General features: G+C 45.1%; 1 protein-coding gene across 1 annotated transcript in view; it reads left to right on the top strand.

Annotated features, from left to right (window-relative positions):
* Positions 1 to 1421: 1421 nt before the first annotated feature.
* prkcha (protein kinase C, eta, a) overlaps positions 1422 to 26666 on the top strand; it is a 36595-nt gene continuing 11350 nt past the window's right edge. Inside the window, exons 1-10 of the mRNA XM_036541641.1 lie at positions 1422 to 2340; positions 11683 to 11746; positions 16182 to 16335; positions 16814 to 16848; positions 17225 to 17307; positions 18425 to 18554; positions 18971 to 19104; positions 19423 to 19566; positions 19843 to 20016; positions 23938 to 24092. Of these exons, the coding sequence (XP_036397534.1) occupies positions 1990 to 2340; positions 11683 to 11746; positions 16182 to 16335; positions 16814 to 16848; positions 17225 to 17307; positions 18425 to 18554; positions 18971 to 19104; positions 19423 to 19566; positions 19843 to 20016; positions 23938 to 24092 (1424 nt within the window). The 5' untranslated portion in view covers positions 1422 to 1989. The remainder of the gene's footprint in view (positions 2341 to 11682; positions 11747 to 16181; positions 16336 to 16813; positions 16849 to 17224; positions 17308 to 18424; positions 18555 to 18970; positions 19105 to 19422; positions 19567 to 19842; positions 20017 to 23937; positions 24093 to 26666) is intronic.

Genomic DNA, 26666 nt, shown 5'->3' on the forward strand with positions numbered 1-26666 from the left:
AAATCGGAAAACTTGTCGCTTCAACAATGGCAGAAACAGAATTTTAAATTTCATGTGCATCAAACTGACTATCTGGTCCATTTATTTTAAAATTAGTCAATGTAGCATACAGATGCTTTGCAAGTAGAAACCAAGAAAGCAATGAATAAGTTCTCTGCTCCTGAGACAGCCTGGTACACTTCCTTTGCATGGAAAATAAAGAATAACAGTACGGGAAAAAAATGAAACCAGCTGTGGCTGAGGTTTAGCACTGCTAGGCTAAGCTGGTTCTTCAAGCTCTGAATCATTTCTAACAGTCAGTCGCAATTCTCAACTCACATTCCCCTCTCTTGCCTCACAGTGTCTGCTCAGTACCTTCAGGCCTCTCTTTTCCCTGCATTCATTATCAAATCCTGAAATCACTGCCCCTGGAGGCTATATTCTTGTGACCACTCTAGTCTCCAGCCAGTGGCTTCTTTAGTTTCCTGCCACAGTTCCACTCTTCTTTCATGGGAGTGCTGAGGTATGGACATGGCTTTCTAGGGAGAGACTAGACAGTCAGAACAGGTGTGTTACTATAGTGATAAGATTGGAGTCAAACTATTATATTAAAAAATATATGGTTCATAATTATATGTTCATAGGAGTCACAGCAAAGTGAAAATCCACAGGCTGTGCCATAGACAAGACCAGTTAAGACTGCTTTTATTGTAAATACTGATGTATGCATTTACTTGTCAGTCACTTTCCGCACGCTACGTGTGCGCATACACGCACGTATTTGAATGAGTGCACTATCTTGGTTGCCTCTGCAAACTTTACGACAGCGTGGCACGAATAACTCATCTACCAGGGGCGCTTCCAGTCGATACCTGTACTGCAGTCTCTTCTCTCCTCACAACAGCAGAGTGCACTGTTGCGCTTCCAGCCAATACTTTGGCAGCACAGGTGAGGCAGTGTTGTACAGGCAGATCGGAGACTTGCGTGCGGGTGACTTTTCGGCCAGTCAAATGTCTAATTAAACTTTAAAAGAACCACCGATTTTTTTGACTAGATGAGCATCCAGAGTATCTTCTGTATATCTGCTGTCAATATATTTAAGAAATTCACCAGTATTCGAAACCAGCTCCATTTCGATTTGGTCATCATCGCTGCCAAATTAAAGTTAAATGTCCTGTTCGCAAAGTATTCGGTCTGTTTCATAAACGTGTCCAGTTGCGATGTCTCAAGAAGGATGTCCTTGCCTTTTACTTTCTGTTTACCTTTACCTGTATCGCAGGCGTGTAACCCAAACACCGCGGTGCACTTCGGTAATCGCAGTCCTGAGGAAACCTCACGTCAAAGTTTGCGAACAATCGTCGGGGCTGAGGAAACTACAATTTCCAAGATAGACTTGAAAGATATTTTGCGTTCTTCTTTTCACATACATATATAGGCGGACTGAAAGTGCAAAGCAGATGCTGTTTGGAAGAATCCGGATTGTGCTACAACCCTGAAAGCCATGCCAGACCTGAACAGAAAGACAGCGTTAATTTGGGGTTAGTGTAACGCTACATGTATTAGTTTCGTATGTGTGCACGCTTGCTAATAACACCGAAACTCACTTCCCACTTGCGGAACTTGCGCTGCTCTTCCTCATTTGTTGGTCTCGGCTCACAGTGGGTACACTGGTCTTACTGCGTTGCTTAGAGGACAGGCAAGATTACACGCGCTGGACTCTAGGAGCGTGTGGGAAGCTCAAGTGGTTAAGTCGCATATTTGCACAACCTGCACCTGCTACAGGCATTGTGAAAGGAATTACTTGCGCCGTGACATTGGAATACAACTCCAACAAGAAAACGCATCGGACAGATTAATATTGGTAACTTTTTCCTGTGCGATTTTTGACACAGCTATCTTAAAACTGATTAAACGATCGAACAGAGTGATATATTAAAATATTAAAGATAATGTTCAATTATCTTTAATTTGTGATCACTCATTAGCAGGATTACTTAATAAGAAACGAATATGAAATTCAACGGGTACCTGAAGCTCCGGATTGGGGAGGCAGTGGACCTCAAACCAACAACCACCTCACTTCGGCACTCCGTTATGTTCAACAAAACGTCTTCCACCCTGGATCCTTATCTTGTGGTCAAAGTGGACGAGTTCAAAATTGGCCAGACACACACCAAGCAGAAGACCAACATGCCAACTTACAACGAAGAGTTTTGCCTCAATGTCAACGATGGCAAGAAAATTGAACTTGCAGTGTTTCACGACGCTCCTATTGGATACGACGACTTTGTCGCCAACTGTATTATTCACTTTGAGGACCTGATCAAAACTTCCAACACGGAGGAAACCTTCGAGGGATGGGTAAGTGTTTGGCTTGGAAGTGTCGAGGACCGTAAGGGAGACAGGTGTAATTATTTGACATTACTGAGTCTGGCTGGGTTGTGCTTGGGGAAGGTACATTTATTATGATTTAATATATGATCATAGGCCATCATTACGGTTTATTTATGATTTAAAACTACATGTGGACTTTGAGTGGAGTAAAAGGTACAGTTGCTGCAATGTGTCATTGTTCTTTGTAAATCCTTAACACCGCAATTAAAATGAATGTCCATCCACCTATTACCGCAACACAAGCTCAATTATGGGGTCTAGGAAGTTCAGCTGGTGTGAAACTGGTGAGGTATTTGTGGCCAGCTCTCCCAGACTTCACAAAACGGCTTTGCAAACTCCTTAACCACAAGTCATATGCATTTTGCGTAGCTCGATAAGGAAAGGTAGTGGTTATCAGGGAACGCTACTGATTTCCTTAAATTATCACGACTGTAGCTGAAGTGTGACAGATATTGCTGTGCTGAATTTAGGCCAGGAGGCCCCACCTCCCCCATCAAGAATCCCAGCACCGTACACTTTATCAGCTGAAACTGTGCCACAGTATCTCTGTGTTCTTAGCCCTTCGCGTTGACATGCCCTCGTTCTGTTTGTTTGTACATTTCGCTGCAAGGGTGTTATTCAGCCCTCGCTGCCGTTGCTCTCCGTTCCTCGCCTGTTGCGGCTGCGTACAGCGTTGCTGGTTGCGGTGTGCTCTGCTACAGCCTGTCCAAGCCGGAGAAAACAGAGCGCCGGCTGCGCTCTGTAACCGCAGGCGCCTCCGTCTTCTGACCTGCTAACACGCTAGTTCTGACGCCCCCGCCCAGGAGTATTTCAGGAGTCACGTTGTGAGGTGTTAAAGTCTGCAGCCTGTGACAGCCATGCGGCCACAACGCATGGCTGTTTGTTAGCAGCCTTGCCTCCCTGTGCAGTCTTTTGGGGGTTGCTCTTACAGCTCTGCATCTCCAAAGGTGAAGCATGCAGGCCAATACCACAGTCAGAGACACAGTGATCAGATGAATAACGGTATGGAATGGTGTGGGTAGCATTATTAACCTTTAAGTTATTTTATTTATTTTGTTTTTGGCTACTATGGCTTTGCAAAGAGATGTATGCAGTATGTGTGCTTCAACATCTGTCTGAAGCCCAACATTTGGAAATGACGATCATAAGATTCACCTGTTACTGCTCAGACTGTTTTGTGTTCATTAAGACTGCTGTCCTCCTGCTTGCTGCTGTTTGTAATTAGGAGTGTTGAAACAATCTCCTGTAATGGGAAAAGCTCCCACAATCACTTCAAGTCATCCTGGGCACATGCAGCTAAAGAAGATATCCACAGGTATTGTGGGAATTGCAGTATTGTGGCCTATGATGTCTGCGCCAGGGGAAGCTGCCACACCCGTCTGTCTGGAACCTTAGCCATGACAGGAATGAGTGGCATCTTCAGTTGGGGACAGATAATGTAGGGTAGCTTCATCATCATCAGGAGTTCATGTTAAAGGTGTTCCTGCCTGGATCATATTAGTTAGGAAGTTTGTGAGTAGCTAAGGTTGTACCTGGTTGTAGCACCTTTTTTCCCCTCACATACTGGCAAACAAGAGTTGCAGCCATGCAGAATCCTTTGGGTTTGTGCTGTGGACAGACAGCTGTCTAGACATACATTGCTGTAGATACCTTCCATGCTCTCCCATCCTTCAGTGAGGAGAATTCAGAACTATACAGTGGGAATGTAACTGCCAGGCTACCAGTTAAACCTCTTGTTTGAGAGTTTATCTTTCAACAACATTCTTTAATTCTTTCTCTAGTGTGTGTGCTGTTGTGTGTCACGGCTGCATTAACTTTGTGGTCGTGCTCGGTGTGCCGGGTGATTCGTCAGCGTGTGCCACCTGTGTGTGGCCTCCGGCCCTCGCTGTCACCTTAGTTATCTGGGCAAGAACATGCTTTGAGCATGCAGTCATGCAAACTCCCCTTGATTCCATCTGCTTTGTTAGGCTTGTGGGGTTGTTAGATAAAGCATACCTGTACAAAAGAAGGGACTGACTATCCTCCCACAGGACCCAGTGTTAAAAGGTTACCACACACCAAAAAGGGCAGTGATGAAATGGGACTTTTTACAAACCGGTGCAGCTGACCTTTTTTCAGTCAGGTTCAACAGATCTTACAGTGTGTAACTGTAGGAACTACATTTCTACTGTTACAAGCAAAGCGCTCGCTGTTGTGGCATAATATGTTGAACAGAGCACACAAGTCTCAGCATGCAGTTTTAGCTGTTATTAAAGTGTATCTACCATCTTGGTAATCCCTGAGGGGCTTTCACTCCAAATTTCCCCCTTTTCTTTTCTACTTTTCTCTCTCCCTCCACTGTCTTCCCCTCTGGTCCCTTCCTGACTCTTATGTTTCTCTGTCCTGTTGCCTCCTGCTCTGCCCTGCCACTCCTATCTTGAGCTGAACCCATAAATTGAAGCTGGTTCTCCCCCCAAGATAATCCGTTTCCTCGGCTGCACCCACTTTCCCGTTCAGGTCTATTCCAGTTTCATTCAGTGATCAGCTTGGATAAGTGCTGAGCACAGAGCACAACTATTTCATCTATTTCTGCTTCAACTTAGCGTGCGCACCATGGAGTTACAGTGGCGTTAACCACCATTTGTATCAGGAAACAGATGTTTTTTTATTAGGTTTCAGATTATTTTTTCAGTGTAAGTGAATGCTAGTGGCGTTTCTTTTCAAAAGGGTTGGATTAGGGGATTAGTGAGTAGAACAGGTGGAAGTGGCTTCCTCGCATGTCACATAGAAATCTTTACCAGAATGTGTCTTCTTTCTTCAGTGGCATTTCTCTGTGGCACTGAAAGCCTCCCCCAAAAGAGCAGCACTTTGACATCCCACCTCAATTTCAGCTGATACTTACTTGATATTGGTTTTTGAGTCATGTTGCTTTTACTCACTTACTTACAAACTGTCACGCCAGCAAATTGCTGCTGAAGAACAGCTCACTATCATTGTTCTCACACCTCTGCCCAAAGCTAGAATTCCCCCACTGGGTTTGTACCCTTTCACACATAGTAGGCAAATGGTGTGATACTGCTGTTTGCAGACATCAAATAATTATAAAATAACTATGTTAACTCTATTAATATAATTATTACTGACATGAAAATATAATAGTAATGGGTATTATTATTATTATTATTATTAGTAGTAGTAGTAGTAGTAGGAGTAGGAGTAGTTGTAGAAGTAGTTGTTGTAGTTGTAGTAAGAGTAGTAGCAGTAGCTTAGTATTAGCTAGCAGTAGTTGTATCAGTAGTAGTGTTAGTATTAGGGCCATTCCGAGCAAGTGTTAGAGGTTGGTAGCCTGTCTGCCTTACATTTAAAGAAATTCAACTTGGAGTTTTTGGGCATGATGAGTTTAAAATTATAGTATTATAATAGCTACAGCTTGTATTTGTATGTACATAAGTTTATTTTATGTGCATAAGTATTTTTGTATTGACATATATATGAATATACCATATTTATCTGGATATCTGGATGCACTGTCAACTTCATCAATGAAACTTTTAAATGAGGAGAGACCAAGACTACTATTTATTATGCACATGTTGAAAGCAATTAATTAATATCTAAAACATATGTTATTTTGAAGTTCTTGAGATAATTCTTTACACTAGTGTATCTTGATATTTATTTACATTGATTGTCTTGTATTCTCTTTTTTCTTTTTTCCATCTCTCCTTTTTCCTTATATAAAATCTATGCATCATAAAATATTTTCTTTTACACAACATCATTTTGTAATTACACATGTGTTGACACACACACAAAAAGTACTGATAGTGTTAAAATGGTTTACATATAGTAATTATCATATCATATTTTTGACTGTTTTTCATCAATAATGAATTTTTTTAGATCATTTCCTGAACTTGCCTGAGACCTGGATGTTAGATGAGATGGGGGAGGCGATAGTATTTAGTAAAAATGATATTTTAAGCCATTGTATCATCAGAAATAATTTAATGTCCACTTCAGGATGTGACCTGGAAAAAAATCAACCAGAAATTAAATACTGATCTGAGGTAAACCATGTAGATGCCTGAGTTCCCATACACTGGAAGCTGATGAACATGAACTTTTTTGTGGATAAATAACTACAAAATTGAGGAAATGTCTTTTTGGAGAGGACTATGTAGCTTTTAAACCTCATCAAAGAGACCATCTGCAATGCATTGAATGAATATAATCATCAACCATTTATCAAAAATCAATGCCAGGTATACAAATGTTTTTGTTCTTGTTTTTTTTATTGATTCTTGCCAGGTCACAATATAAAAGTGGAAATTACATAAAATTGCAGATTGGTGAACTTGGTATGTCCATAAATTTCCAGCTGGGAGAACTGGGTAACCAGCCCCGCTTGGAATGGAATGACCAGTTATTGTAATGAAAATATTGGCTATGACTCCAGTGTAAAGTCAGTGTTCACTGTTGCAGCTTGAGTAAACACTTAGCACAATAATTGTCATGTAAATAACTAAACATAACTAGTTAATAATTACTGGAATCCACGGTAAAATATTTATTAAGATGATTTTTTTTGCTTTACTGTATGTGGTAAAGATATATTTCTGTAGTAAAGGAGAGAGTTTCATGTGATCTGATTTTTTTTTCCTGAACCTGTTTGCTGGTGATACCTGAAGTTCTTTTCTATGCTTCAGGACTGTTCATTCTTTTTCTGGACTTTTCCCTGTTCTATTCTTTCCATGCAGTCTGCAAAATGCACTGTTGTCAGGTGTCAGGGGATCACTCATGCGCATGCTTCTGTTTTTCTGTTCCATTCACACCACGCCTCAAGCTGAATTTTAACACTTTAATGGCTCGGTCTCGAGGTGGAAAATTCTGATCTGTGAGATAGTGATAGTCTCACCATGTGCCCCCTGCGCACCAAGCTGAGTTACATCCAATTGAGGGTATGATATAAGCGCAAATATAAATATATGAAGTTTCTACCTGAGCTAGTTCCAGGAATGTAAATGGCTCTTCTTTGAGGCTGAACATCTCTGCTCGATGTTCCCATGTGATCATCACAGGGCTGAACTCGCGCGGCCGCCACATTAATGTTAACTCCCAGAATAGCTGGGAGCAGAGATGCTGAGTCATAACTGCAGTCACATCTCTATGGGCCATGTGAACCACATGAGTCTGCCGCTCTGCTGTCCGCCCACTCTCCCACTGTGGGCACCAGTTTCCACCTGGCAGTTTCCCCTCACAGCCTTGGTGCGTGGCATTGTCTCCACACTGCGTCTCTGCCGCTGGCTGAGCGGGGCTGCTGTAAAGAGTGCAGGGGACATAACAGCTGCGTCCCGCATAGTCTTTGGCTGCCGGTGTTGGCAGCTCCTCTTTGAGGCCCGTGGACAGACACTGTGGGTATGTTTCCCAAGCAGGGCGGTGGACTATAGACTCTAGACTGCTATGGCGGAGACTGTGTGACTGAAGATGGTGTGATGATATGTTATCGAGAGCACGGAATGTAGCACCACATGCACAATACAGATAGTTTCCAATGAGCAAAATGTATAGTGAACGTGTGTGTATGTCTACAACAAATTCCTATATCCATGCCTCCTTTCCAAATACCAGTCCTAACATTTACATTTATTCATTTGGTAGATGCTTTTATCCAAAGCAACTTACATACAGTTCTTTACAATGTTATCCATTTATACAGCTGGGCTGGGCTGAAGCATAGAAAAGAACTTCAGGTATGTCACAGTAATGTTGGCGAAATGAATATTGCATGGTTGAATGTGATATCTTTGCATTATATTTGAAGACCGTATTAGTGGGCTGTATGGTTTCAGCTAGTGAGATCTCCAGAAGTCATGGCTTTGAAATGGTCCGCTCCCGGCTCTCATGGCATTTAGCGTGAGGCTATCTGTGGATGAGAGGGTATGAGTACATAATGCTCCCCGAATCGTCCCAGAGTCCTTCACTGCCGACTAGCTCCCAGTGAGGCACACTTCCTGCTTTTAAATACGGCACGCTGTGACCATCATGTCCGTTGGTAAACTATGTACTTTTTTCTTTTTTTTTTGGTTGACACTTTTTTACTGCACGCTTCAGCAGTTTGGTCTACAGAGCTTGCAGACAACATCTGGGTGTCACAGATCAGTAGCATAAACAAAGCAGGTTTTTTTTTTTTTTTTTGCTCACAGTGAAGATTTACGATAGAGCGTGAGAGAGGCAGGTGACACTGGGCTTTGTTCTTGTCTAATGATGCTCTCCTGTCTGCCCACGGTTTTCCACTCTGAGAGTTCACCGCACGCGTGTGGGAAAGGTGTGAGCGGGTGCCTTGTTCGGCTTCTGTCACCAGCGGCAGCGCTCTCTGGGGTGAGCTTAACGGGAAACTCTGTCCACAAGGTGGGCCCAGCTCAGTCAGACTGTCATGGGCTGATAGCTCACTGAACGGCGTTAAAAGTGTTTCCTTCACCTGTTCTCATTGTTTGGCGGTGATCCACTTCCTATAATGCGCTGAGATGCTAATTGCAGGCCCGTACTCTCGGCTGGACGGACGCACTTCCTGCAGGGAACTCGCGGCACGTTGGGCAGCCAGCCTAACCTGCACGACCTGCTCTCCCCTTCGCATCGCTGACATTCTCTACACATTACTGCTGACACACACACAAACACACATGTCCCTACTAGCTACAGCTACATGCACACATATTCACTCTCCCATATTCGCACGACTGTGTTTATAAACAAACATATATAAAACTTACTGTCATGCTCTCACACTTGCATACACAAATACGCACAGACACACACCTGTGCGTGTGTGTACAAGGTGTCTCTGCAGCGTCAGGTATTGTGGAGCACAGAATGTTTTCCACAAATCCACACCAACTACAGAATGTGCTTTTTATGCTTTATTTCCCCCTTATCTTTACAACTGCAGCCGTAATTTGGATTCACCAGTTAGATATTGGCAGTTGTCTATACCATGACAACCACTGTACACCTGTCTGAGTGCTGAAGCGAGACAAGTGTAATCATCTGATAAACTTGCATGCAGCCATTGGCCTTTTTTCACACTGCCAGTCTGTCAATGTGCCGTGGTGAGCTGGGCTCCTATTGGAGAATAGCCGTGGCATCGCTGGCGTCATTCGAACAAAGCAGGTGACAAATCTGCTGCCATTCCTGGCAGAAAGGATTTTTTCCGCCTCTATTGGCTCACAGTCATCACTGGCTCATGACAAGGCTGGTACGGGACCCGGTCTGTAGAGCTCAATACGCGCTGAAAGCAATATTGAACGACTGAGCCACTCGGGAGAGCCTAATTGTAGTATGTTCGAAAAACTTGCAAGCCCTACTTCAGTCTAGCTTCTAAGCATTACCCCCAGCTGTCGAGCAGGAGATGGCAGGGGTCACCATACCGACTTTGAAAGTGTTGATTAACGAACGTGTTTGGGCTGTTTGCTGAATGTATTTATTTATTAGACACCCTAAGCTTTCAGAGAGATATCAGCTGCAGGTGCTGGTCTCAGTGACCCTCCCCCCCAGGCACTGTGTGATTCTGTGGTTGTGCGTCTGGCTCTCAAACTTTCATGTTTGGCGAGACGCGGGCTTCAGAATGTCACTGTATGCAGATGGCGCTTGATAGGCGTCCCACGTGTTCCCCATTCGGGCAGGGAGTGTGGTGGCCGACGCAGACTGCCACTACTGTGCCTTCATTTCGCTCTCATTCAGCAGCATGGCATGGCCAAATTCCTGCTACCTGGAAATCACTAGCATAGTGGTAGCAGCGGGCGATGCATTCCAACAGCCTTAGGTCCCTCAGTTGTGTGTGTTTGTGTCTGTGCGTGTGTGCATGTGTCTGTGTGTGTGAGGGTAAGTGTGAGGATATGTGTGAGGGTATGTGTGAGTGTGTATGTGTGTATGTGTGTGTGTGTGTGTGCGTGTGTGCATGCATGTGCGTGCATGTGTTGTTTTTCAGTGAGTGAAACCAGGGCAGTTTTTACAGTTCGAGACCAGTGCATTGTGTTGTACCTCCTGCGATACGATCTCCTCTACATTCTGGACTAACAGGTTTATGGTGCCTGCAGCATTGTTTTCAGAGTTTTTTCTTCTGTCTCACACAAATAGTTTTCTGAATCTTTGTCAATGAGATCATGGCTTTTCTCTTCCTCTTCCTGCTGCTTTTGGTCTTTTTTCCCTTCATGTCAAGAGCATTCTGTAAATATCATGTTGTTTGTGCCACCAACGTGGGTGGAGATTAGTGCATGTGTGGGTCTGGCACAGTCTTAGATAGATGCAGTACACCTGATATGAGCACACAGCAGCGCTATTAAAATGAGCTCATGAGCAGGAGGCAAAATGCCTCCTTTCATTTATCCAATGAAAGTGCTGGCAATCCATCAGTTGTGAGGTGGAACTCACTGTACGCTATAGGGGCGTGACCTTCAGGATTAGCAATGATAAAAGAAAAAATATCAATACCTAAGCAATTATTAAATATATTGGAATACATCTAGGAATTCACTTCTTTGTGATGTGACACGATTTGATATGATATGTTTTGTTGCAATGTGATTCAGTGTCACCATAAACAAAACAAATGTAGAGTATCTGAGCATTCGTTCATTCAGTGTATTAGTTCATTAAGTGCAGGGTTGCTACATTAACATGAAAAAAGTAAATGAATAAATTAAAAAATCCATGGTATGGATAGTGTTTCACATGCAACATGGATACAGCTGTGTCATTACTTTTTTGTCAATGCATCCAAATGATGCATGTATCATTACACCCTTACTACACTGCTGTGTAATGGGGAAGGGTCCTGCAGCAGCTTCTCTCCTGCTGTTGGGAGCAGCTCTCTGAGGGCAGACCCGGGCCTGCTGAAGAGGGAAGTGCTGCTCCCTGTATTACTGTGCGGTGCATTTGCTCACATGGGGGAGAGGGGAGTGGTGACAAGGGCTCTCGGCTTGAGTGCATTTCCTGCACTATGTCAGTTTCTGAAAAAGGCCGCAGTTCAAAATATACGCTAGCAGCTGAGCAGGTCCTGCAGATGATATGAGCTGGGGATTGTCCCTCAGGTGTCAGGACGGCACCTCTGGATCACACCACAGCCATGTCTGCAGGGCTACCGCAGGCCTACTGCAGGGTTTGATAATGGGAGGGTGTCCTTGCCCCAGATACAATATTAGGAGTGAGACTGCTGGCTGGCTGGCCCAGCTGCCACCCCCTCTCCCTGTGACAGCTCCTGTGCCAGCGTACCTCTGACTTTGTGTTGCCTGCCGTGTGCTAATGCTGCTGCTCTGTTCTGTTTTTGTCCAGGTGGACCTGGAGCCAGAGGGCAAGGTGTACATTGTCATCTCTCTCACAGGCTCCTTCACTGATGGTAAGACTCCTCTCTTCCATGCACCAACCTCAACCCACTGATTACAACACATGAACATACAACCATGGGCATGTTCATGTTGAGAGAAGGTAATTAACCAACTACACTGTCTTACAGTATTTATGTGAATGGTAACGGCAGTGCCGCCCCCCCCACCCCCACCCCCACCAAATGTTCATATGAAACCTATGCCCCTGTAAGTGACGCCCACTGGTTCACCTGAATCATCTCTGTCTGAAAGTGTTACCCATTTGGTGCTGTACTTTTCTTTTCTCTGGTTGGTCACAGTCTTGGCTTGGGTGTAGAGGCCAGGAATTTCCACTGCCAGAGCTGCGGACAGGGGCCTCCGATGAGGGGCATTTTTATGCAGACGCTCACACGCTCTGCAGGTGCCACAGACAGACGCTGTGCGCTCCGCGTGTCACAGAAACCTGTCGTGTGTGCAGCGAAGGGCACTTCGGCCGGGTTTGATGGGGAAATACTGAAGCTGATAAGAATTCACACCTGCTGGCCCTCCTGCTTCCTCTGTGATAGTCATGCACATAGACCTGTTTTAATCGTATATCTGACTTCCTCCCGCCTCTGTTTGTCCATTGCCATTGAGCTGCTGCGGTCCAGCCCACAGCAGCATTACCTACATTCTCATGCAAACTGCTCCAGTCCCACTGTCACCATGTAGGCTGGGTGATCGCATGAGGGCTGAACTGAACCATGGGATGGAATGGGAGTAATACTCCGACAGCAGTTAAAGCCACGGCAGCCTCTGGCCTTTCAGCCAGCCTCCTACGCCTGGATACTTCACAGCTGTTTCCGTCATCTCTCGAGAGCTTGCAGAGTAACTGTTCTTTCAGGGCCGGCATCTGAATAACTCTTTGCTCACAGCATGGTGTCAGGCCACTTTCAGTGAAGGCAGAGGTAGAATGAGGCGGATGGCTTTAAACATGGAAGTGTGGTTATTCTTCTGTCTCCTTCCCTGATATGAGACCACATCTCATGCAGCTTGGTGGGTCATAGCAGGACTTCGCTGGACTACATTACATTACATTACATTCATTTAGCAGACACTCTTATCCAGAGTGACTTCCAGTATATTCCATGATGTGCTGTGTCTCTAGGAAATGGCCACCATTCTGTGGTGTTTTCTCTGCTGGATCCAGGTTTTGGGCCCATGTGCTTCTTGTGAACCATATTCCAGATGTACAGAGCTGCAGTGCTCTGGGACACAACTGGCTCGGGCCCCTCAGGAGCCTTATGCCAGCTGTGGCACAGGGAAGCTGTCCAGGCAAAGGCAGCTGACGTGGGCCAGGCCTTGCCAGAGCGTGCAGGGGCATATCAGTTTCAGGGGAGAAGAAGCTCACTTCAGAGTTTCATTTTTCTCCAAGTTCCCCTTTATCTGGAAACCTGGTGTTGACTTCATTTGGAAAGATGCAAGAGCAGTAGTTTAGAATGCTAAAATGGAGGTGTCACTCTTGTGTGTGTCTAAGAAAGCTTACGATCATGCTTTAGCAGTGAGCTGAGAGGGTGCGTGTCGTGTTAACGCTGAGCTGCATTTTTGCGGGTGACAAACTCAACCATTCTTGGTTTCCAGACAGCGGCTGACCAGTGCTGACAGCTGACCGTTCTCCTCTGTCCTGTCCAGTGTGCCCGTATAGTGATCAGATAGCTACCTTTTCCCTTCACCTGTCTGCGGCAGACCTGCTGACAGCTCATGTCTCTGGTCTGGTCTGTCTGCTGGTGTTGTTACATCATGGTGACCAGTCATGCATGGCTTCTTCTAAGTGTTCAGGAAAACTGTGCCGCGGAGGTGTGTGTTTGGTTTTCACACATATGTGTCATGTGGGCTCTGGTGCTGCAGCGTATGGCCAGGATTAACACCGCTAGGAAACTACCCTCAGAGTAGCTTTAGTGTGCCCATGCTTTTCTCTCAGACCACAGGAAATAAAAGGGGGGTGGGAGAGGTGGTCGGGGGGGGGGGGGCTGGGGGTTGTTCAGATACACAGAGGGAGAGTGAGGAAAGGGGAACTGAACCGTGACCACAGCTCCAAAAACCATTATCACAGATTTGCCGTTCTCTTTTTTTCGCATGTTAGTGCTCAGATGGCGTTGCCATGCGAAGACTGTTCTTTGTCTCATGAGATTTCTGCAGCGTTACTTACCGGTTGACTTGGTTGTCTTTCGGAGATTGGGTTTTTGTATCATTTTAAAGCTTGTGGATGTTTTGGTTGTTGGGATTTCATAACCCCTAATTGCAGTTGCTACAAAGTACCCAGGAGCACAACAGTGTTTTACTGTTGTGCTTAGGGCCTTTACCATGGTCCCACAAACAAGGTTTGTGTATGCAGTTTGAGGCAATCAAAGCTCAGCTACCTATGCCCAAAACGCTGGGGGCATTAAAAACAAATTTTGGGAGAAGTCTCTCTCCAGTTATATATTCACAAAATTACATTTGTCATGGCCAACAATGGCCAGAGCATCCTCCCATCCTTGCTAGAATCCTACCAATGAGCAGGTAGGACCAGACCACAAAATTGTGTATTAAGTGTCATGACCAAAATAGTGTATGATTATAGATAAAGTATTCTTGTTGAACAGGTGTTTTTATTTTTTTGTGATTTTTAAAAAAATTTCCGTTGCTTGTCATTTTCATTTAACTGTTAATAGCATATGACTAGGTTCTGCCCATTAAAAAAATAAGTGTAACAGTCATGGGAATTGTTAATTTAACCAATAAGCCTAATTTACTAATAATTCACATTTGGCACAGTGTTGTATATGTAAGGAGTGATGCTAAAGAGTCGCATCATAAAATCGTCATACTGCGACTGAAAATACAGTGAAACTACATAAAAAGGAAGGAAAAAAGAAGTAAGAGGGGCACGAGAAGGTCATCCTTCCATCATAGCTGCGAAGGCCTTGTCGTGTACATGCTGTGTATTGCCTTAGCGCAGGCCTTTTCGACTGGCTGTGGAGACTCGCAAAAGCGCAATGTATTGGGGAGGGGGATTTCTCAGTCTCAGAAACATAAAATAAGACAACTCCTTGAAGGAGAAACTGAGGAGAACTGACCTTTGACCTTTATCATTGAAGATATCCTTCAAAGTTAACAAAAAAGGAAATAAACTACACACAAAAGGTTATTCTTCAAAATGTGGTGTGGATGAGATAATTTATTTTCATTTATTTTTAGTTTCCCATTTCTTTATCATACCGAGTTTGAGAAGTTTGAGTGAGGCTGTAATGTGAATGTTTTTTGTTTTTTTTATACCTCTGAAAGGCAAGTCTTGTAGTCGTTGAGGCTGAGCAATTCTTATTTGTGCCAGGGCGACAGGTGTTTTTCTGTCAGAATTATGGAGAACTGCCCATTAATATTGGTCATGCATCAGCGAAGGGTTAGATTTTGTTCACGGTTCACCGAGCAACAGTGTAGCATAGTGGTTAAGGAGCAGGATTCGTAACCGAAAGGTTGCTGGTTCAATCCCTGCTGGGACACTGCTGCTGTACCCTTGAGCAAGGTACTTAACCCACAGTTGCCTCTGTAAATATCCAGCTGTATAAATGGATAACATTGTAAAAGGACTGTAACCTATGTAAGTCGCTTTGGATAAAAGCGTCTGCCAAATGAATAAATGTAAATGTTCATGAAATGAATTAGAACCAAAAATGTATTAACCAGAAAGGAATTAAGCTTTTTTTCTGGAAATTAATTTATGTATGTGCTTATGTGTGTGCTGCTTTTGCTCACAGGAAGATTTAGAAGAATTAGAAACACAAAATGTCAGTTTGACCTACAGACCGCCAAGCGGCTGGAACCCTCAATGTCGTGTTCCATATACATGTTCGGCAGCTCTCTCCGTGACGCTGTGGTGATGCAGTGAATTCACACCTGCCCTTGGGGGTGTCAGGCCCCTGTGTGTGTGCTTCCTGCTGCAAGCCTGTGCTTCTGAGAAGTAGGAGGAGAAGTAGAATGCTCAAATATTAATAACGCTGCTGTCTGCAGTGTGTGCTTGAGGCAGAACTGTGACACTGTACATCATACTTTTCACCCTGCTTTGTACACTTTGCATTTGCAACGAAGGGAAGCGGTCTACACTTGTCTTTGAGCAAAAGTCCACTGTGTTGCAACTCTTTACCTTTTCTGACCTTTCACAGGCAGTACAGGAGGTGTTTTCGGTGGCTCTGTAGCTAGATCATACTCTGGCATTGCCTTAGGTAGTTGTTCCACTCAGGAAAAACCTTTCTCCTACTCATTATGAGTGGGGTGCTTTTCCAGGTCTACATGTGTGTGACCAATATTGCTGAAAACCAGTTCAGAGCTAAACACAGTTTAGCTGGCGCCTTCCAACATGGCTTCCTCTGCCCACCGTCCTGCCCTCGTAATGCAGGCCCATCTCTTTCTCTGCTTTCCTCTTCCCCCTCCTCCCCTTTCTCTCCGCAGACGACGCCACGGGGAATGACAGGCAGTACAAGCAGTTCACGCGGCAGCGGCAGGGGGCGGTGCGGCGGAGGATCCACCAGGTCAACGGGCACAAGTTCATGTCCACATTCCTGCGCCAGCCCACCTTCTGCTGCCACTGCAAAGAGTTTATCTGGTGAGGCTGCCGCTCTGCGCCAGGCCCCGGGCTGCCACCTGTGGCATCTATCAACAGACACTGGGGCCGTTCATGTTGCATTCACCTGGGTATATTGTTACGGAATTATTAACACAGAGCTTATGATTTATTTCATGGCCACAAAAAACCTCCTCAGTTGTGGCTGTCTAGCACATTCCACAGGGTATTTTTTTTAGTGTTGTGAAAAAATGATATTGTGGTGAAAAATAACCTTAAATTTTAAGAACAGGATGAATGACACTTGACACTTCTCCAGCTGAAATTGTGCTAAAGCAACTCAAACATATTCAAAAAGGAGAAACTGCAGACATGCACTGGGTAGAGTGGTTTGCATGTCAGCTTGTGCATGTTACAGAGCTGCATAGGACCATGAGAATATTTAACAACACCTCGTGTGTAGGATGTCACAGCTAGACTTTGGGCAAAGGAGCCTGATGACTTTGTTCTTTTGTTGCAGGGGAGTGTTCGGCAAGCAGGGCTACCAGTGCCAAGGTGAGAGAGGCCTTCAGTGAGCAGGGTCTCGGCTTGCAGAGCTTGCATGCGTCCCTCAGTGTAACCACCGCCCCCTCTGTCAGGAAGTCAGCTCTCTCTCCCCCACACTGCAGCCCACCAGGGACCCCGCCTGCTCACTCTAGAGCTTTGTGGTTCAGCGCTGTGCAGCCCCCAGAAACGCAGTGTCCTTCCGCTAGCTGTCTTCAACGCGCAGCCGTAGTGGCTGTTCATTTGTTTGATCGAGATTCATTGAATGTCAATGTAATTGTGAGCGTGCTTTGCTGACATGCATGTCCTGATGTGGGGATGCATGAGGCATGTGACCTCCTTGTTCAGCAGTGTCATAGTCTCCCCTGTCCCTGTCTCTGCCCCGCAGTGTGCACCTGCGTGGTCCACAAGCGATGTCACCAGCTGGTTGTCACGACGTGTCCCCGAATGAAGAAGCCGGCAAAGGAGGAGGTGAGAGAGACGAGTGATAGAAGCCCCTCGCTTTGGTCTTTCCTGGCACCAAACACTGGCCCTTTAGGCAATATCCAGGTCTTGTCGTGATGTTACTGTAATGTAGCAATGTGATATGTAGTTATATGTTGTACAAACATCTGACATCATGCTTAGGCCCTGGATTGGGTTTAAACATTTAGCTAAACGGTCTGAATTGTGTTAGAATGATCTCATCCTGATAACAGCCCTCAGCTAACAGATAACCATCTCTCAGTGGGTAGTTTGAAACAACAGGCCTTTATTTGCTGTCTTTACGCCTATTTGTGTGGTTATGTGTGTGTGTGTGTGTGTGTGTGTGTGTGTGTGTGTGTGTGTGTGCGTGCGTGCGTGCGTGTGTGCGTGCCTGTATGTGTGTGTGGGACCTGTTTGATTTAGGCTTGCCAGTGAAGCATTACAGAGTGTCAGCAGTCTGAATGCTCAGTTATGGTAACTGCCCCACCAAGGACAGGCAGAGAACATGACCATTCAGGAACGCATGGCAAGCTTTTAGTGTGGTGTGTCAATTTTACAACACTGTGTGAAAAAAGAAACACTGAGCCGACAAATTCGTCTCTCGTGTCCAAATTTAACTTGGAAGAAAAAGGAAGTGTTCTCGCCGGGTCATGGTCGAGGGCGGGGGGGCAGTACCTCCTGAACACTGCCACCCTCTGAATGTATCTGGTACTGCGTGTGCTTTGTCCAGCAGCTGTATTTTCACAGAAAACTGTGGTAGACCAGAGCAGGGGAGCAATGAGGAGCAGAGCATCAGATAACTGCAGCTCGACCCAAGTGATATTTGCTCATTTTTAAAAGGGACAATGCTGTGCTTGCTGAAAACAAGTTTGACATTTATGGCTTCTTTAAACTAACTTCCCTTCTCAACCACTGTGTAGACCACACGCATATCCTCATGTGCAGATGCTTGTAAAAGAGCATGCGCAGATTATTTATGCGTGTTGTCGATTTTTTTATGCATGTTTGTTGTTGATCTGATTCATCTGATGTCTTGATTGTGAAAGTTTAAAGCGCAGAAGAGCTTCAGGTGAATTGGAAGGGTGCTGGCGAGCAAACTCTCACAAGCTGCTTTTCCTCACAGACCACCAACCAAGGCTTCAGCATCAATGTCCCTCACAAATTCAACGTCCACAACTACAAGGTCCCCACCTTCTGTGACCACTGCGGCTCTCTTCTGTGGGGAATTGTCAGGCAGGGCCTGCACTGCAAGAGTGAGAACCTCTCCCTTTCACAGCACCTCTCTCTCTCTCTCTCTCTCTCTCTCTCTCTCTCTCTCTCCCTTTCTCTCGCTCTCCCCCGCTCTCTCACTCTGCTCATTCTGTTTTTCATTCTATTGCTCATCTCCCTGCACTCAGGTTTGTGTGTCTCAAATGTTCATATGCACTCATGTGTTCTCATTTGTGATCTATGAAAATTAGTGTATGGATGACGGCCTCATTTCTCCCCTTATATTGTTCTCATATCATATATATTTGTGTGGACTCGCATGTGCTTTGTGGATTTGTGTGGTGGCTGAATTGAGGTGGCTGATAACAACGACACCGATAGTCAGGGTGAATGTAATGATAATTGTATTAATGATTAATTGTATTATTGTGTGTGTGTGTGTCCGTACGTGGGCCTTTAGTCTGTAAGATGAACGTGCACATCCGCTGTAAGGGCAACGTGGCACCCAGCTGTGGCGTCAACAATGTGGAGCTTGCCAAAAAGCTGGCTGAGATGGGGCTGCAGCCGGGAGGGCTCTCCAAGCGCAACTCCATGGTAACTGCCCTGGCAGACACCCACACCTCATTCATACGCATGCCTAACACCAGCCTTAAGAATAAAGGAGCATTCTTATACCTTGACGTTACTATGCTACCGACTTTGAATTCCATAGATGTAGTGTGGGCAGGACTGATGTAGTGGTGTAGTACTCAGCTGTCACCACTGGTTGTCAGTATAATGCCTTTTTATTGCGTTCCAATTGCAAAATGTGACTTGTCTGTCGAGATGTTGAAATCAGGGTTTTTTGTACCTGAGCCACCTGGATGCTGTCAATTCGGATCAGTGTTGAGCCCTTCTGGTATAATCTCCTAGGGGAGCTCCCTAAATGAAGGCAACTCCCGCGGCTCCAGCGTGCGGAGTGAGAGCAGGGCCAGCAGCACAGAGGCGGAGACCCGGCGTCTGGGCATCTCAGACTTCACCTTCCTGCAGGTGCTAGGCAAGGGCAGCTTCGGCAAGGTGAGCAAAGCATCAGCATCTGCCCTGTGGGCTGTCCACAAATCTCTGCCTCCCTGAAACAGCCGTGTGGAGGAAGAGATCTCCCTCACAGCAGCCCTCTCTGTGTCTGCCTCCTTTTTCCTGCTTCCCTCCTCCCCTCTCCGTGACTTTATGGGGTGAATTTGTGCCTGTTTTAACCTGTGTATGAGTGATCCTATGAGGTCTGAACTGATGTGAGCAGGGTATGAGTAGCTGTTGTTTGAGCTGGATGGCCTGTGTTTGTACACACGCTCTCAGGTGATGCTGGCGCGTCTGAACAGTGTGGAGCGGGTGTTTGCGGTGAAGGTGCTGAAGAAGGACATCATTCTGCAGGACGATGACGTGGAGTGCACTATGACAGAGAAGCGGGTGCTGTCACTCGCTCGGTGCCACCCCTACCTCACACAGCTCTACTGCTGCTTCCAGACCTCGGTGAGAATAACTCATACACACATACACATATATACGTACTCACAAACAAATACATATACACACAGGCACACGCACACAAATACACAAAGAGACACACACATACGTACTCACACACAGACACACACGCACAAATACATACACGCACACACACACACGCACACACACAGACACACACACACACACACACACACACACACACACACACATACACATACATACTCGCACACAGACACACACACACAAATACATACACACACAGGCTCACACACACACTACACAAAGACACACAAACACAAGTGCTCTCTCACACACATATACCCACATACACACAAATACACACACAGGCACACACACAAGTGCTCTCTCATAAACATACACACAAATACAGACACACACACACATATACACTCACCAGTTCCACTCCACAAATTGCCTTTGCTATAAAACAGTTGTTTTCCAATTGTCAGTGTATATCTGTATAACACCAGAGTAGAAGGATATGAACACACTTTGCTTAATTTGAACACCCCAATCATAACGCCTACTGAATTTGTCTGTCTCTCACTCATTCACTCTCCCGTTGCCAAGATGGCTTCTCGGGTATTTTTCAAAATACAGCTCAAGCTGCAGTTCTCTTTACTGTCAACAGATGGCAGCAGTTATCCTGTTCGCTTGCATTCCCTGCACAGTACCTCTGAGGCAGAGTGAGGGTTTATGAGGGAGGGAGGGGTGAGAGAGCTTGTTATACCACATGCCAAAGTCATTCAGTGAAGGTCAAATCTAATCTGCCTTAGCTGTTGTTGGTCAGCCGTCACTCTGCTTTGGCGAAGATTAAAATAAGCGTCAAACATTCCCTCCCTCCAGGTTAGAGCGCAGGAACACTGACACTGATATTTGTATGCAGACATGAACGCACACACTGAAAATCATAGTCATACTTTCATACTAATACAATGACAAATACACACCCATATTCTAGTATACATACACATATCATGTTGACTCATTCAGACTTAAACACACCCCCTCAGATTCACACATATTTGATCATGTTTGTAAACAGACACATACACACACCCTTATATTCGTACACACTCACTGACTCACACCCACAAGCAAACAAGTCAGTCATTGGGGGGAAGTGTGTTCCTTGTTTAGGCCGGATCTGATAGCACACAAGCAGCAGGGGTTTCTCCCTCCCTCCCTCTCTCTCTCTCTCCCTTTGCTGCCTTTCAAAATTTTCAAAATCAAATTCAAATGTGCTTTATTGGCATGAAATATGTTGTGTAAATATTGACAAAGCATAGGGTAATCACATATAAGTATGCACACACAGGCATATATTATAGTGCCATGCCATAGTATTCATACATACTACATAGTATGCTGGTAGTGGGGCTGCCAGTCTTTCCTATAGTGGGATTTGTAGTTTTTCATTATTTTACATTTAATGTACATTACTGATAATTTAGGAGAGTTGTATGAAATTTAATTTGGTCATTTTTAATATTTTTCACAGTCTAGGAGAAAGTGCATCTATATCTCTACCTCTCCTGCCTCACAGTGACCACGTATCCGCTTGTCTTTTGGCACCCATGACATTTTGTGCCTACCTTTTTCGGTTGCTGGTGTGTGGTCACTAAGCCCCTGCGTGGTCAGGATCTGTCTCTGTTCTGTACCTCTGACAGTAAAGAGATAAGGAAAGAGATCTATATTGGAAAAATTTCTTATCGGAAAGCCCGGAAAGGCTTTTTCCTCTTGATGCATTCACTGCCTGACCAAAGCACTGATTTTAAGGTAATCAAAACTAAAAGTGTGCTCTGGGGGTGTTGTCACCTAGTGTGAAGAAATATCTGCTTTCCTGTCTGTTTTTTTTTTTTTTACTGTGTAAGTGCCCATTTCTTACAGGATCCAGCAGATCCGGGTGTTGCGGCTCTCCCTCCCTCTCTCTTTCTCTCTCTATGTTGCTCTTATCATCTTCTGTTGTGACTGCCCTGTCTGTAAGTTAGCCTCACCCACAGCAGTGCTACACAATCTGTAATTTCTCTGTGTCTCCTTTCTCTGTGTGAATGTCACAGCAGCTGGGTGAGAGAGCTGCCGGGAAGGGCACCTCTTTCTGTCGTTCTGTCCTGTTGTGGATGCTCTGGGTTTCCCGCGTGAAAAGAGGTCTTTGGCTCGCGTCAGGGAGTGCAGCTGTGCCAAAACACTCAGATCACCTTGCCCCCGTTTGACCCTCCCTGCTTTTTTGCCACGCAGTAGCCCGAGGTCCCAGAGCACGGGATGATTTGAGCGGTGTTTTTCTCAATGGACGGGCTGATGATGCACTGTGAATTCTGTGCAGCAATTAACCTTAATGAGAATGTGCGCTGGCACAGACGTGGCGTCCTCTGTTTGCGTCCCTCTGTCCCCAAGCAGGATCTTAGATAATGGGTTTTGTATTAGAATAATTGGTAAGATGGGTTCTGTATTCTGTCACTGGTTTGAACTCAGAGCCAAAGTGGAGACTCTTTGGCGAAACCAGTGACAGTAGGCCTGCAGACTTCACTGTTTGTTAGATTCCTCTGCAAACACAGCAAGCGGTCTCAAACAGTGTAAGTCTGAGCTCTCAGGACCTCTCTGCCCATTAATAATGGATCACATAGCGGAGCTGGCAATAGAGGACAGCCTGTTTCTCAGCCCTGAGCTGCAGAGCCTCTGAGAGTTGGCCACTCTGTAACACAGGAGTAGGTGCTCTCTGCAGCCATAGATGAAGCGGAGCTGGGAGTGTTTGGTATTCTTAGGGAGCTCTCCTGTGAAAACCTGCTGATGATGCAGTGAGCACAGCCTGAATGTTCTGTGGCCCGTGTGCCCATCCCATCCAGTGACACGCGCGAGCTGTAAACGGAGATTTACGAGGGGATCACCTCGGTTGGCCCCGCCGCCAAGGGCAACAGTGTTGCCGAGCCTCAGTCTGCAGCAAGCACCGGACATTAATCTTTTCTTTGCTGCATTGCACGTGGCAGGTACCCCATGATGCGCTGTCTGTTTGCTTGTGATGCAGGTATTTCATGTCTTGGTTGACGTGCAGAGGCGGCAGCTGGTTTAAAACACCTCCACATTAGAAGTTTACGAGGTGGGGGTGTAGGTATATGTGACGCTCATAGACACCCCCCGCCGCCCCTTATACATTCTCCCCCTTCTCCCACTATTATAAAGACATAAAATACCAAAAAAAACTCACCCTGCCTTCATACCTCTGCAGAAAACCTGCAACCTCTTTGGCACCTCAAAATGTATTTATTTTTTCATCAGTTTTGGCTTATGTCTGCTTGTCGCTAGTCAAGCGTAAAGCAGAATTATTCCTGCTTCCCGCCTGCAGCTCCGTGCCAGTGGCTGCACTAATGTGCAGAGGTAGCGACTGTTTTCCAGGTTAACTAGAGCTCTCCTCTGTCTAATGTATGCCACTGGTTTTCTGATGGTTTTCAGTTGTCAGGCATTTTTCTGTGGCCTGCCTGCATTGCTGCATAATTTCCCTAATAGTAATTCCTCAGTCCTTGATCTGTTGGAAGAGGTGCATGTTTCTCCTTGTTACCACTCCCTTGAAACCATCTGGCTGCACCAAGGCCATCTAGCGGAAAAGAGATATGTGGTAATGTATGTATTTCTGTAGGTCTGTGTGCACACGTTCAAGATAATATCCAAGAAAAGCATCAATTGCTGACAGAAAACTTGTAACTGTAAAGTAATGTGGTCTCCTTCTTGCTTTCTCCAGTCAGTCTGCTTTTCCTGTGGCACTATTGTAAACTGAATACGCAGGGAGAAGGCTGTGCCTTTACACAGTCTTTTAAGCCTGGATTACAGTGAGAAAGAAATCTGTGTATGTGTGAAGATGTTACAATATCCTGTCCTTCTGGCATTAACCCCTGGTTTTGTGTGTCCCAGGACCGCCTCTTCTTTGTCATGGAGTTCGTGAACGGAGGTGACCTCATGTTCCACATCCAGAAGTCTCGAAAATTCGAAGAGGGGCGGGCACGGTTCTACACAGCTGAGATCACCTCTGCCCTCATGTTCCTGCACGCCAAGGGCATCATCTACAGGTTGGTGATTGGGCCTGAACTCCTCAGCATGGTCAGAGACAGAGGCAAACACATGCCTCTGATAGCCATACAGACTGCCTCATAAATGGTTTGCAATCAACATAATCTTCTGTAAAAATACAGAAGACTTACTTTTCTCACCATTATCCCTTTTGAGTGATATTTCTGGCATTTTATCATACAAATTTTGTAGTCCCTTTATCTGAGTTGCATGAAAAGGCCTGTTCAAGTGAATAACAGAAACCCTTTTGAATGGTCCTGCACCATGCTGTCCTTAATCCGGTTTTCTCTTAAGGTGGGTTAGGTGGCAGCATCCCATCTCAGATGTCACCATCACACAGATATCATTTGGCTGCACGTTCCGTCTTCTGTCTTGATTCCACGTGGGCGACCAGTGTAGAGATGCCGCAGGCATATGTGAGGGGTGGCTTGTAATTTGAAAGCTCTTGTTCCATGTCAGCAGCTCAAAGTATGAATTCTATTTTTGCTTGAGAAACTAGCATTGAAATGGCCATTGTTGTACGTATTGACTGTACATGACTGTAATGCAACACAGTGACTGTTCAACATATGGCCACAGAGTGCATTGATGGGGTGTTACATGTATATAATGTTACTGTTTTATACATGTCACTTTATATAATGTAGTGCATGATTAGCCTTTGATGCTTTGCATATTGACGATCAGAGGTCACACTATTTAGAAGTATTACAGTGAATGGGGGATACACAATTACATTGACAATGACTTGCACCCACATTTAAACCAGAGCTTTCCCTTTTATCCTTCTCCCTTTGTTTTAAACCTTTAACGTCAAACCTTGTTATGTGTGGAAATCTTACTCTTTGGACATCAAAGTGTGTTTGAGTATGTCACCATCTGAAATTTTTCCTTTAACTTCTGTTTTTTTTGCGAAATATCTCTATAATCTATTCATTATACAGTATAAAAAAGGTTGCCCAACTGACATTTTTGCAATTTCTGTGGAATTGCTGTAATAATGCAAGCCAACATGTGCTGAAAGGGGGGGTGTCTACCGGGCGCTGAAGGAGGTTACAGAGAAGCTTTCTGAAATGCTGCTGACCATTACAAAACATCTGTCTCTCTGACCTCCTGCTGATCTTTGTAAAACTCTTGTTTCTCTGACCTGCAACTGCTCTGTATACGTCTCTGACCTAATTGTTCATAGATGTGTGAGATCAAGTTTTCGCAGTTTCCCGTCCGCTAAGTGTACGGTGATGTAAACAGGAAATGGCTCGCAAAGTGGCTCTGGGTGCAGACTGCAGAAATGAACAAAGAAGTACAAGACACCAATCAAAGATGTCACCAAGCGGTCCGTTATTTTGAGAGGCTCTACAGTTCACTGCAGAGGTATCAGTGGCTCCAGATTTAAAACAGAATATCACAGTATCACACTCTGGCATATTAGGTTGTTGGTACCAAGAGTTAGAATCCAAACCTCCTTCATATTGCCACTGCTAATGAGGCAACAGCGCATAATATTTGTCTTGAATGAACTGTGTAGGTATGGCTAAAACCACAACACAGAGGTTTTCTGTAATCTGAAGGATGGTTTAGAAACCCATTCCCATCTGACCCAGGGCAAAGGTGAGAGATGAACATGTAGAAACTTCCCCATTTGCCACACCTACTTCCTCTGACTCACTTTTGACGCTCTGGTAAATGGAGATATGAGTGCCAGCATGATGCTGAGTCAAATAAAGCCTCTACAGTGTCCCTACAAAAACCACAATGTCGACCAAACCCCATATGTTTTCACGTTTATTTCACTCTGGGCACAGCCTTTAAGAAGAGTGTATCCAAAATGACCATAAATAGATTAATATTAACATTAATAGTAAAGGCTCCACGCACACACATACACACAGCTTTATTTATATGCAAGTTGTAAATGAACAGCGGCATCACCATCATTATCTCCCAGTCATATATGTGTTGGGGGTTTTGTTTGTCTTCTTTCCATCAGGACTAAATGATTCCCCTCCAGATGGCTGAGTCCCATGTGACTTTACTGTGAGTCACATGTAGAGCTCCGCAGTGACGGTGGGGGGGGGGGTTCACCGAGTTTGTGTGAGCCCTCATGAGGACTCTGGCTATTTAAAGCCCCATCACCTGTGCCTCAACATAGTTAATTAAACAAAGTTTAATTATAGTGAATATTCCAATGGAGTTGTTTATGCTTGCACCCCTGTTGACGGCGATGTCAGTCATGGAGAGAGTTACTCTGTCGTGAGGTTCTTCTGTAGTCAGAGGACAAGGTTGAAGTAAACAGTTACGGGTAGGGATTTAAATAGTTCCTGTCGCAGTGGTTAAACAGTGTGCGATGCTAGAGCAATTGTACCGGTGCAGGAAAGAGATTTATTGCTGTTTGTTGCCGTTGTGAAGCAGAGGGAAGGATAATGTTCCATTCTTTTGGCTGCTTTGCATGGCCAGAGATAGATGAGATTATTGTACTGCGGTTGACTCCCACGACATTTTCCAGTAAGTCCTTTCACTGCAGATTTGTCCATACATGCTTGCTTTGCTTCTGGTGTGCTGAGGAAAGGAGCCAG

Source organism: Megalops cyprinoides, chromosome 12 (assembly GCF_013368585.1).
Source record: "Megalops cyprinoides isolate fMegCyp1 chromosome 12, fMegCyp1.pri, whole genome shotgun sequence".
NCBI classification, from domain to species: domain Eukaryota; kingdom Metazoa; phylum Chordata; class Actinopteri; order Elopiformes; family Megalopidae; genus Megalops; species Megalops cyprinoides.